General features: G+C 35.5%; 1 protein-coding gene across 1 annotated transcript in view; it reads right to left on the bottom strand.

The window, feature by feature from the left end:
* The window catches only part of si:dkey-246i14.3 (ephrin A4), a 125,305-nt gene extending 111,680 nt beyond the window's left edge, over window positions 1-13,625 (bottom strand). The window contains exon 1 of the mRNA XM_061881979.1: window positions 13,211-13,625. Coding sequence (XP_061737963.1) covers window positions 13,211-13,335 — 125 coding nt within the window. The 5' untranslated portion in view covers window positions 13,336-13,625. The remainder of the gene's footprint in view (window positions 1-13,210) is intronic.
* Between the last annotated feature and the right edge of the window lie 899 nt (window positions 13,626-14,524).

Here is a 14,524-nt window from a genome sequence, read left to right as displayed (position 1 = left end):
GATCAACTTCTTAGACCCCAATTGTACAGCTAAATTAAAAATACAGGGATTTCATGACCAAGAGTTTTAGGCATTTTATAAGACTAAAACTAGCATAATCCACCTACGACATTAAACTATTAAAATGCAAAATTAGTTAAGTTCATGAAACGATACAATGTGTAATGATAATATTAATAATAATAATAATCATAATAATAATAATGATAATAATAATAACAATAATAATAATAAAAAATTATTACATCGATTAAAATTGTTTTTGAATTCCAAAGATTGTATGTAAACATAAAGTTTAATAAAACAATATGTAAAAGTGGGCTATGGCACAAGGCCATCAGTACAACTGTTTTTTTCATCTGAAACCTAGCACATTTAAAAAAAAACATACAATAAAATAATAATAAAAATAATAAAGACAAAGATAATACAACATTTTAACACAATGATTTAGGTTCTATGGTTATCATCTCACTTTCCCTTTTTGGTATAGTTTTAGCACCCTTGTGGGGTGTCTTCAGAAAAAACCAATATGCCACAAAAAATAAAAGTTTGTGTTGTGTTTTGGTTTGAAAACACAATTGTGCACCCAAATAAAAAAACGTTTTAATGAACAAGAGTTGCAGGAACTGCAACACTTTAAACTAATAGAATACAAAATTAAGTAAATTCATAAAACAAAAAATGTCTGTACAAAATAAAATACAAATGTCACAAAAATAAAATTGAATATAAACATCTTTGAATTTAAATATTTTTTTATAACGAACCAAAAGTTTAATAATAAAAAAAAAAATGTTAAGTAGGTTATGGCACAAGCCCATTAGTACATTTGCTTACTTTTGTCTGAAAACTACCATATTTTTATTTAAATAATAAAACAATTAAAAATAATAAATACAAAAGTATTACGAAAGATTTTGGTCATAATAAGTTCTATGAGTTAGGTTCTATGGATATCATCACACTTTACCCTTCTGGGGTGTCTTCAGAAAATCACAATAAGCCAATAAATAAAAAAGTTTGTGTTGTGTTTTAGTTTGACTCCTAAATCCCCAATTGTACAGCTAAGTTAAAAAAAAAAATGTTTAATGACCAAGAGTTGTAGGAATTTTCATGTGACTGAAAATAATACACATTTGACCTAAACTTTAAATTAATAAAATACAAAATTAAATGAAAATATAAAACAATAGCATGTGTAAATAAGATAAACAAAAACAATAATACCAAAAGCAAAATAAAAAAAAAACACATTTTAAATCTAAAAAAAAATAAATAAATGAACAAACAGTTTAGTAAAAATTATGTAAAAATATGCCAAGGTGCAAGCCCATTTGTACAACAGCTTATTTTTATCTAAAAAAGTGCATATTTTCTTATTGAAAGAAAATAATAATAATAATAATAGTAATAAATACATAAATAAAACTAAAAATAAAACATTTACTTTTCCACCCTTCCCCAACCAAAAAAGCAGTGATATATTTTATAGCATTTTGTTAACAAAACTGAAAAACATTCTGAAAATGCACCTTTATCTAGATGTAATTTCTCCTTGGCTCACACACCGGGTGTTGTTTGTGAACTAACTAACTAACTAACTAACTAACTAACTAACTAACTTACTAACTCATGTAGCTATGAAAGACAAAAAACCAAACGTGTCTTTCTTCATTCCAAGTTGTAATCAGCGTCACATTTGTGGTCCAGGAGGTCACATGCTGAAAAAGACAATACACACAAGTGCCTACAATTGTGTGTCCAACACAGACAGATAAAACACTCAGTGCCGTGACAACAAACACACAAAGCACCTTGACAAAGACAAGATAAGCCTCACAATCCCCGAACGCATCTTATGGAGACAATAGGGCGTGGACACGCAGCGAGACGTTGTTGTTGCAGTATGACACGCAGGGGAAGTGTCTGTGTGTGTGTGTGTGTGTGTGTGTGTGTGTGCGTGTGTGGAGAGTCTGCTAGCAAGACAGAGTAACTTGATAATTACCCTACTATGCTCACTTAATTATAGTTCATGCAGGTTCTGTTGCGTTAATCATTTACCAAGGAAATACACGCACTCACGCACTCATTCACACACACTGCTGTGATGCAATATCAGGAAGTACAAGGAATACACTTATTTGCATGCACAAAAATACAGACTGTTCACACACACACACACACACACACACACACACACACACACACACACACACACACACACACACACACACACACACACACACACACACAAAGCTGGGTAAAGCAAACATCCAAAAGTACAGTAAAGTGAGTTAATAAGTTATCATCACTATATCATATCTTAAATAGAATACGTTTATGGCAATAATAAATAATACCACTATTTTTACATGTTTATATACTTTTGTTGTGATTTTTAAAATATTGCAGGTTGCAAAGGCACTGCAAAACATCAACTCAAAGTTGTTTACGTTGAATTTTGAAAGTGACTGAAAACATTGCAGCGATATTGCACAACATTGCAGATATTGTTAAATTAATACGAGCAGAGTGTCCCCGACAGGTTTACAGCTTTGGGTGGGGAATGCAGTGGGGCAACAACTTGTTCATGTGCGGAACGCGATCGCTGAACACAGATATGCATAAAAAACATTGACTTAAGCACAAAGCAAAGAATGTATGCATTAAATAACAGATGAAGTAGAAGGTATGCACAAAGTAAACAACATGTATAATGGATGTGAGCATAAATGAAAGGACAAATGCATTAACGTATGTATGCATTAGGTAAAGATCATGTATCGAGTAAAGATGTTTGCATAGATTAACGTACATATGCATAAAATAAAGAACTTATGCATAAAGTAATGTACGTGTATAAAGAAATGGATGTGTGCATGAATGAAATAACATGCAAAAAGTAAAAGATGTGTGCATAACATAAAGTCCACATGCATAAGGTAAAGGATGTGTGCATAAATCAAAGTAAAGTACACATACGGTATGCATAAAGTAAAGATCATGTATATAAAGAAGTGTGCATGAAGTAAATATGTGTATAAAGTAAAGAACATACCTATAAAGTAAAGTACAGACTGCATATGTTAAGTAAAGAACATGAGCATAAAGTAAAGTACATACAGTATGCAAAAAGTAAAGTACATACACATGAAGTAAAAAAATGAATTAAGTATATTATATATATATATATACATACATATATATATAAAATAAAATAAAAAATATGTATCAGTACATATGCATAAAGTACATACGCATTAAATAAAAACTAAGTAAAAAAAACAGTTAAAAGTAAAGAACGTGCATTAACTAAAAGCAGATATATAAAGTGCATAAAATGCATAAAGTACACATGCATAATGAAAAGAATATATGTATAAAGTAAAGTATGTATGCATCAGGTAAAGAACATATGCATAAAGTATGTATAAAGTAAGTAAATAATTCTGTATAAAATAAGGTAAATTTGTACAAAATAAAAACATGTAAAAAGATTAAAAAAAAACATGAATAAAGAAAAACAACATGAACAAAGTAAAGTGCATGTGCATAAAGTAAAAAGAAACAATGCATTAGGTAAAAACATAGTATAAAGCATAGTACATAGGCAATAAGTAAAACACTTATACATATATATATACACATATACATATATATGTATTTATGTGTATATATATATATATATACATATATATATGTGTATATATATACATACATACATATGTGTGTGTATATATATATATATATATATATATATATATATATATATTTATATATATACATACACATATATATGTATTAGGGCTGCAAATCTTTGGGTGTCCTACGCTTTGATTCAATATCGATTCTTGGGGTCACGATTCGATTCAAAATCGTTTTTTTTTTCAATTCAACACGATTCTCGATTCAAAAACGATTTTTTTTCCCAATTTAAAACGATTTCCTATTCATTCAATACATAGGATTTCAACAGGATCCACCCTAGTCTGCTGACATGCTAGCAGAGTAGTAGATTTAAAAAAATATATATTTTATAATTGTAAAGGACAATGTTTTATCAACTGATTGCAATAATGTAAATCTGTTTTAACTATTAAACGAACCAGAAATATGACTTATTTTATCTTTGTGAAAACATTGGACACAGTTTGTTGTCAAGCTTATGAGATGCGATGCAGGAGTAAGCCAATGTGACACTATTTTTATTTTATTTTTATTTTTCTAAATGTCTAATGATAATGTCAATGAGGGATTTTTAATCACTGCTATGTTGAAAGTATAACTAATATTGATACTGTTGTTGATAATATTCATTTTTGTTTCACTACTTTTGGTTTGTTCTGTGTCGTGTTTGTGTCTCCTTTCAATTGCTCTGTTTATTGCAGTTCTGAGTGTTGCTGGGTCACGTTTGGTTTTGGAATTGGATTGCATTGCTATGGTATTGCTGTGTATTGTTTTGTTGGATTGATAAAAAAAATAAAAAATAAAATAAAAAATAAAAATAAATCGATTTTTTTTAAAATGAGAATCGATTCTGAATCGCACAACGTGAGAACCGCGATTCAAATTCGAATCGAGTTTTTCCCACACCCCGAATATGTATGTATGTATGTATGTATGTATGTATGTATGTATGTATGTATGTATATACAAACCCCGTTTCCATATGAGTTGGGAAATTGTGTTAGATGTAAACATAAATGGAATACAATGATTTGCAAATCACTTTGAAGTCATATTCAGTTGAATGTGCTACAAAGACATCATATGTGATGTTCAACTGATAAACTTTTTTTTTTTTTGCAAATAATTATTAACTTTACAATTTGATCCCAGCAACACGTGACAAAGAAGTTGGGAAAGGTGGCAAAAAATACTGTTAAAGTTGAGGAATGCTCATCAAACACTTATTTGGAACATCCCGCAGGTGTGCAGGCTAATTGGGAACAGGTGGGTGCCATGATTGGGTACAAAAGCAGCTTCCAAGAAATGCTCAGTAATTCACAAACAAGGATGGGGCGAGGGTAACCACTTTGTAAGCAAATTGTCGAACAGTTTTTTATAAAAGGAAGGACATGATTAGCAGCTTTTCTGACATTCTACCTGTGGAAAAATCATCAAGAATGCTGTCGATTGGGTAAAAAAAATATGTTTTTATTTTAATATTAAAATTGCTCTCTTTCTACCACCTTAGAAGTCACCAAGTGCTTCTAAAATACACTTTTATAGATAAAACATACATATTTTAGAGCAGCCACCCTGATTAACACGTCTGACTCAGGCAGCATCATTACATAATAATATTTATGACCTAATGACTGCTTATATATTTTATAGATGATGCCCAATGCATGCAGGATGTGTTTGAGTTTGCTATTTCAATACACAGGACATGATGCCAACGTTATTAGCCCAGTTTGATGCGGAATCCCTCAGAATTATGATAAGAAGATGATAAAACACTTGCTAGTCTCTGATTAGCAACATGCTGACCAACATAAAACAGGAAGTAGGGGCGAGACATCACCTGGTTTGAAGCAATAAGATGAATTTACAATCTTTGACTCAGCTTTAGGTGAGAAGATAATCTCTCTTCTAATAAGGAACAATCGCCACAGAGGAGGAGGCGGCCATAAAGCGGCCAACGCTCGTAAAGCTCGTTCATTAAAATCGTTACGAGGAGGCTAACGTCGTTTTTTCCAATCAGGGGGAGGATGCGGGGGGGCTTGGACGTGCGTCACCGACATATTTAGCCTCGCTTGGCTGCTCTTGCTTCATTAAAAGCATAAATTCAAGACAGTGACGGAGACGAGACCAAAGTCTTCCATCATGAGTTTAAAGGCACTTGGTACCTTCTATGACCAGTGTCCTCTGCAGTGGACATTTGTCCTGAGGTAACAAACATCGGCCTCTGCAGGAGGGCTGGCCGATAAAAAGATATCAATATAAATTGCAATAGATAAGCAATTGGTTTTATTTTTTCTTATTAGTCGGACGAAACCGGAAGTTGTGAAGCAAGCTTGGTTGCATGAATAGAGGCGCTCCCGTTTTGGTAACCGACCAACGCAGGAAGTGATCACTGACTTGCCAACAGCCAATCGGATAACACTATCAGCTATCAAGTTTGGTTGCGCCATCAATAATCAATCAATGTTTATTTTTATAGCCCTAAATCAAAAGTGTCTCAAAGAGGTGCACAAGCCACAACGACATCCGCGGATCAGCGCCCACATAAGGGCAAGGAAAAACTCACAACCCAGTGGGACGTCGATGAGATGACTATCACCATCTTGTTGTCTCGATGAAATTGTGGATAAAAGAAGGCCAGTTTTTGGGGGATTTTTTCTGAACGGACCATAATCAGACCAATGTGGTCCGTAAAGGATGCGAGGCGCTCGTCTTCACCACGACTAGTAATACCACACCACCTTAGCTGATTTACGAGGACCCCGACTTAAACAAGTTGAAAAACTTATTCGGGTGTACCATTTAGTGGTCAACTGTACGGAATATGTACTGAACTGTGCAATCTACCAATAAAAGTTTCAATCAATCAATCAAAAGCTTGCCCTTTAGAGCACAGATGTAACCTCGTAGCACGAAAACCTGCAGAAAATAGTTCTTCTCAGGTTTCTCTATGTTCACAGTTTCACACTTTGCACCTTGTGTTACACTTTATTAAGCATTTGTTACATATTCCTTATTTTTGCACCTTAATTTTATTGTTATTGTTAAGTGTTTAATGTGATTTTACAATGTTGTTTACATTGAGTGTTTTCCATGCTTGTGTTGACATTTCCTTTCCTTTCTGCCTTGATGTCTGAGGGGGAATATAATTAGAGGAAGGTTACATTTCAAATAAAATGTATACATTTAAAGGCCTACTGAAACCCACTACTACCCACCACACAGTCTGATAGTTTATATATCAACGATGAAATATTAACATTGCAACACATGCCAATACAGCCTTTTTAGTTTACTAAATTACAATTTTAAATTTCCCGGGAGTTTCGTCTTCGAAACGTCGTGTAATGATGACGTGTACGCAAGAAGTCACGGGTTTTTAGGAAATATGAGCGCTGCACACACACACACAGCTAAAAGTTGTCTGCTTTAACGGCATAATTATACAGTTTTTTTGGACATCTGTGTTGCTGAATCTTTTGCAATTTGTTCAATTAATATTGGAGAAGTCACAGTAGAAAGATAGAGCTGGGAAGCTTTAGGCTTTAGCCACACAAACACAAGATGATTCCTTGTTTAAAATTCCTGATGAATGACTCAATATGTTACTGCACATGTCAGCAGCTAAATTAGGAGCCTTTGTTTGTTTACTTACTGATAAAAGACAAGTTGTCTAGTATGTTCACTATTTTATTTAAGGAGAAAAACTTGCAATAATTATCATCCCTTTAGTGTAATCTAAGATATGTTGTTAAAATAAAGCCAATAATGCAATTTTTTGTGGTCCCCTTTATTTAGAAAAGTACCAAAAAATGTCGAAATAATTTTGGTACCGGTACCCAAATATTGGTATCCGGACAACACTAGGTGATATAATTTTCAGCCACGTCGCTCAGCCTTACTGTATGTTTATTACTGTACGTCATATCAATACATAACAGAATAACTTCATACTAAGACGTTTCTAATATTTTGACCCTCTCTTATATGCGCCTCTCTGCACAACAAGGCTCTACATTATTAGTTTGTACGCCCTGATTTTTTTGTATTGGATAGCATTAGATTTTGCAGAAAACAAAATGAGAATTTATAAGCTCCAATAGAATTAGTCACCTCAAGTTCCCCGGGCTGGCTGGACTTTTATTGAAAATATGATACGGGGAGGGTGGGGGGTGGGGGATATGATTGAAGTTCAACTAATCACAGCTCATGTGTCCAGGAGGGAGCCATGAAGGATGAAGATGGTGTATCGGAGGCGGGGGGCAGGCTCTAAATAGGAAGGTAATGAAGAGTGAGGAGATGGTGAAGCCATGCTTTCAAGGCAGGGGCCGCCGGAGTCGCAAGCGTGATGGCACCGTGGTGGCTGCCAAAAACGGAGCGCACTCATGCCAGACTCTGCAGGGTACAAGGAGGTCTTTCCTGTTCCTCACAAGGTCACATTTCTGCCCAACTCCCACAAGTTTCCGACGCCCCACAGGTCTGGCAATTTGGAAGAGCAGCCACATTGTCAGGATATACAATGCATTGATTATTTATATTACATTTACAAACATTTCAAAAATAGCGTTTCCGTGTTGGCGTGATGGGATGTTTTGTGTCAAATTTTGAGGGAAAATATGAAGTTATTCCATTTTGGAATAAGGCTGTAACATCCATCCATCCATCCATTTTCTACCGCTTATTCCCTTTTGGGGTCGCGGGGGGCGCTGGCGCCTAATAAAGAAAACTGGAAGCTCTTATGAACAGTTGTGGCTTTTTTGTGTTGCCTCCACAGAAGGCATGGAGGCAAAAATGTGATGATAACCATAGAAGAGGAAACAGAACTTATTAAGGTGCAGAAAAGGGCTACACGAGATGGTGCTCAGTACAATGAGGCGAAAAGAGGCGCAAAGTCAGCTGTGTTGGGTCTTTAGGTCTGCTGGAGAACCATTGGAAAATTGAAACACAGTGTTACTGTTCAAATTGTGTGTAATGTTACAGTGTCAAAATATACGTGTTAAATAAAACCTTTGGCTTGGTTTTAATGGATACTGAGGCCTACTACGCTACTGTATTTTAATTTTGCTCATCATGGTGGTGCTTGGAGAGCCAAGTGTTTTCTGAGGTGGTTCTTGGTGAAAAAAAGTTCAAGAACCACTGGTCTATCATAGTTTTTATGTTGTTAACATTGTATGATTCAAAACAAGCCCCTCATAAAAATCTCCGCAAACTTGTCCAGTTTGTTTGTGCTGCATTTTTTTTGTCTAGCTATTATAGCTTTTATGCTATTGTTGTATGATTTATAACCAGCTGGTAACATAACATAAACACTATATACCACAGGTGTCAAACTCAAGACCTGGGGTCCAGATCTGGCCCACCACATAATTTTTTGTGAACGGCGAAAGCCTGGAAATAATATGCATCTGTTAGAAAAATAATTTAATATCCTTTAACTTCAATATTTTCTGAAAAATTAAGTATTAAACTAAAAAATCTGCTTACATTATAATTTTAAAAGTTATCCATCAAATTGAACACTGTATAAATGACAACAAGTTTTATGGTAAAAAACTAAACAAAAAACTAACAAACTAGCAGCTCAGTCGCCAGAATTTGACCTTAAACTGTGGTACCTTTTGTATTTCCAATAAATGCTGGAAAAACTGACGACTGAGCTATAGGGTTATTTTCACAGTGTAGGTAAAAAAATATACACAATCCTGTAATCAACAACTGTGTAAAAATAGCACAAAGCAAATCCATACATTTATATTAATATGATTGAATAATGAATATTGTTCATTATCCAAACAGTCCTCTGCAACCATGACTGCCATGTGGCCCTCAAATGAAAATGAGTTGGACACCTCTGCTATAAACACACATGTTTTGTTGAACAAAACACCACAAACAAACACAAGTTTGGGGAGTTTTTAATATGGTTGGGGGCGGGAGGCTTGCTCTGAATACTAATATCTTAATAACATTAAAGAAAAGAAAAAAAAAAGACATTTACAGCACAAACGAATAGGACAAGTTTGGGGTATTTTTTAAAAGGTTGGGAGCTGGATGACATCACTGGTCAGAAAATGTATTATAGAATAACTTCAGTTTCAGTTTATTTTGAACATGCATACGATACAAAGTAATGCATCACACAGTTGTTTCATTACAGCAAGTCCGAAAAAGAGTAGGAAGAAGCGGAGCTTATTTAATCGTACCCCTTTTCATACCATAGCAATTGTATCCAATGTCCTTGTAACATAACAGTTAACAAATAAATAATACATAAATAATATACAATAGTAACAAAACAAATATTTAATAAATAAATAATAATTGTCTTATTGAAAAAACAATCATAATTATTGTTCTGTGTACTTTGTGAACACTTGTCGTTTGAACAGTCTCTTAAACTGAATCATATTGGTGCTTTGTTTGATTTCTTTGCTTAATCCATTCCATAATTCAATTCCACATACGGATATGCTACAAGTTTTAAGTGTTGTACGAGCATACAAACGTTTTAAATTAGATTTTCCTCTAAGGTTATATGTCTCCTCTTTGGTTGAGAAGAATTATAGTACATTCATGGGTAGCAGGTTATAGTGTGCTTTGTACATAATTTTAGCTCTTTGCAAATGCACCAAATCATTGAATTCCAATGATTGTGATTTAATAAATAAAAGGGTTTGTATGTTCTCTATATCCAACATTATGTATTATTCTTATATTCAAGAGCCATAGTAGCATGAAACAGGCCCTGAGATAGCACAATGTGTCCGTCATGTCTTCATGTGTCATGTATTTTATTTTTCTGACTATAATGTCCAATAATGTTGGACTGTGCAATGTATCCAAAATGGCCTCTTGATAAGTGCAATAATACTGGACTGTGAAACAGAAACAATGTGCAATAACCTGTCACCTTACACCTCTGTCACTTTATTTATATGTATACCGTATTTCCTTGAATAGCCGCCGGGGCGCTAATTAATTTAAAACTACTTCTCACTCGTGCGCTTACCAAAGGCATGAGGTAAAAGTAAGCATGCGCTAATAATTTTAAAACCTCTTCTTACATACCAAAGGTATGCAGTAAAAATGTGAGTGTGATGTAAGCTTGGACCTTAAATCCTACTGAATAGCTCTTAATCTTCTTCCCTTTATGCAATTTCAAATTACCGGTATTGAAATCAGCCTCCCCAATTTTGAAAATGATGACAGGGGAAGTGTCGTCACGAGTTTGACCAGGCGGTAATACTAACCATGCGCTAATTACTTTGCGAAGCGAGTTTGACCCGGCAATAATTCAAGGCAGTCGCATACTATATGCCCTGCGGTAATTCAAGGAATTACGGTATATATATATATATATATATATATATATATATATATATATATATATATATATATATATATATACCTGTATATATATATATATATATACCTGTATATATATATATATATATATATATATATATATATATATATATATATATATATATATATATATATATATATATATAGATATATCTTCTTTTTTATCTGTTTTACTATTTCTATTACTATATTATTGTGTATGCACCTTAAGGGATCTGCTCCAATTTTGTTGTTCTTTGAACCTGGTCACTGTAATAATGACAATAAAACTCTATTCTGTTCAATATTCTAATTGATCTTTTTTGTAGTTGTTTCCCCATATTTCTACACACTTAAAACACACTAAAAATGCTTAACACACTTTTATTTTTACAGCACCAAGCAGCTCAAATGTAGCACAATGTGTGTGGGTTTTTTTTTGTTTTTTTAATATGTGCAAATGAGGAGGGGGGCCAAGTTCAAACAGGTTGGCATGACTGTTAAGAATGGTGCACTGCTGCTGAAAACACTGCCTGTGCAGTCCATTATGGTGGGCACAGCTTGACACTGGAACGGATCATTCGGTCAGTTTCCATAATTCCCCCATCAAGAAATGTTTACATCAAAATGAATGAGAAAAGCAACATGAGGAAAATGGGGTCTCATCCTGCTATGCATATGAAAGAGTTGGGTCTGTTGGAGTTACTTCCCCTGCAGCTCTACCACATCAACCCTTCAATTAAGTTTGAGAGGAACACCTGGATCAGCAGGTGAGCTTCTTAAAGGCCTACTGAAACCCACTACTACCCACCACGCAGTCTGATAGTTTATATATCAATGATGAAATATTAACATTGCAACACATACCAATACGGCCTTTTTAGTTTACTAAATTGCAATTTTAAATTTCCCGGGAGTTTCTTTTTGAAAACATAGCGTAATGACGTGTACGCTTGACGTCACGGGCTGTTAGGAATATGAGCGCCGCACACACACACAGCTAAAAGTCGTCTGCTTTAACCGCATAATTAAATATTATTTTGGAGATCTGTGTTGCTGAATCTATTGCAATTTGTTCAATTAATATTGGAGAAGTCCAAGTAGAAAGATGGAGTTGGGAAGCTTTAGCCTTTAGCCACACAAACACACGGTGATTCCTTGTTTAAAATTCCCGGAGGTGAAGCTTTACTATGGATCACAGCGGTCAAGCCAACATGGATTCCGACCGAATGTCAACCAGCAGGTTTCGGTGAGAAAATTGTGGAAAAAGTCGCTTTTTACCGGAGATCAGCTGAGCTTGCGTCGTCCATAAAGCTGCTGTCGATTTCCTTGAGACATTGGCATCAAGACACCCGTGGAGACACACCTCTGACTATCAGGTACTGTTAAACTCACTAAAACACTAGCAACACAATAGAAATATAAGGGATCTCCCAGAATTATCCTAGTAAATGTGTCTAAAAACATCTGAATTTGTCCCAATGCAATTGCGTTTTTTTTTTTCTAGTCCGTCGCTATCAATATCCTCAAACACGAATCTTTCATCCTCGCTCAATTTAATGGGGAAATTGTCGTTTTCTTGGTCCGAATAGTTTTTTTTGTTGGAGGCTCCCATTGAAAACAATGTGACGATGTGAGGAGCCATCAACATGTGACGTCATCGTCTGCGACTTCCGGTAAAGGCAGGGCTTTTCTCTTAGCACCAAAAGTTGCGAACTTTATCGTGGATGTTCTCTACTAAATCCTTTCAGCAAAAATATGGCAGTATCGCGAAATGGTCAAGTATGACACATAGAATGGACCTGCTATCCCCGTTTAAATAAGAACATCTTATTTCAGTAGGCTTTTAATGGGCCCCATACTCCAACCCACACATTCTACTTTCTACTTATGCATACTTGAATATAAGTCCTGGGGATACTTTTTTGGGGGGGGCAGAGACCCATAGGGAGAAATGACAGGTGAGCACAGGTGAAGGAAAGGAGCTACAGGGGTGTGCTGCATGGCTTGAATTCCCTCCAACTGACTCATTTAGCAACTATTATTCAAGTTGTTGAGCAACAGGGCAAGCTTAGACCAGCCAGGTTTGTGCACAGCAGATAAACACTAGCATCTATAATAAATAAATAAAATGCATTTCCCCACATTGAGTGCAGTGCAGACCCGTGTTTACCTGTTGTTGGTGGAGTTCCAAAACACCGCGTGCCTTTTGGTCCAGGCGGCTGAGATGATGTTTAAAAGTAAAAACGTGGTTTTCCAAGCGGGCAGAGTGGCCGGGGTCCTAATGAGGGAGCCCATCGCCGCCAAAGAACCAAAACAAAACAGGTGAGCAGACTTGTCAACAACCTCGGGGTCTAAAAACGAAAGGTGCGCCTCATTCTGCGCGCGCAGGTGGCTCCGGGGAGTCACAAAGTGCGGAAAAAGTTGAAAGGACTTGTTGATGGCTTATCCACAATCTTCATTTTCGCTTTGCTCGGTGCGCCTCTTTTTTACATGGTAAGGGTAAAAAGGTCAATATGAGGGGAGGTAGTGACCGCGTAAAAGGTTCGGTTGAAGAGTCCCAGCAGGCTGCGCGGCTCATGGAGGGTGGAGCCGGCAAGGTTTGGAGGGCGGGACCAAGGAAACTTTGGACCAATCAGGAGACAAGGGTGTGGTTGAGCGGACACAGTCAAATGTTAGTGAGTTGCGCCGACTGGTGTTGACGAGACAACAACTAGCCTGTCCGGTTCTTCAGGAAGTAGTCTCCTCTCCGTGGAGACACTTGTAAGTTCCACCCAGCCATCTATTTCCTACCGCTTATTCCCTTTGGGGTCGCGGGGGGCGCTGGTGCTGTCACGCCAAATTTTTTCCCCCCTACAAAAACCTCCACCCCCCCATTTACTTCCGGGGTCGTGATTAATACATACGTTTTGTTAACGCTATATTATAAACATATAACGCTATATTATAAAACATATAGACGTTTTGTTGATTATAAAAAATATTTTGTATATAATAAAAAATAAAAGAAACAATTTACACACACAAGCTATGGGATGACGCATTTACTTCCGGGGTCACGTTTCCTCTTACCCAGGGCTCTCAAACTCAACTTACCTGGGGGCCACTGGATGCAGAGTCTGGGTGAGGCTGGGCCGCGAGAAAAGTTTTCTTAAAAATAATATTTTTGAATGTCTTTATTTTTATTTTCAACACAAAATAGAATCAAATTATAAATGAACAAAATGAGAATTAAGTAAATAAATCTGTCATAAGTAATAACAATTATGATTAGATTTCTCCAGTCAGCAACAATGTGTGAGGCAACGTAAATTAAACAATTAAAAAAAACAAATAACGGTTTGAATTGGCCCAGGTTCTACATTTTTTAGTACAATTTTGGCAATGAATCTAAAATTTTTACCGTGAAATATACTGTCCTTGTTACAGTGTACAATTTGACAGATAACATGAAGATATTTCAATATTTGTTTTTATTTTGACCCCA

Source organism: Nerophis ophidion, linkage group LG21 (assembly GCF_033978795.1).
Source record: "Nerophis ophidion isolate RoL-2023_Sa linkage group LG21, RoL_Noph_v1.0, whole genome shotgun sequence".
Classification (NCBI taxonomy): Eukaryota; Metazoa; Chordata; class Actinopteri; order Syngnathiformes; family Syngnathidae; genus Nerophis; species Nerophis ophidion.
Note: the sequence above shows the minus strand (reverse complement) of the source record. Positions and strands in the feature narration are given on the sequence as shown.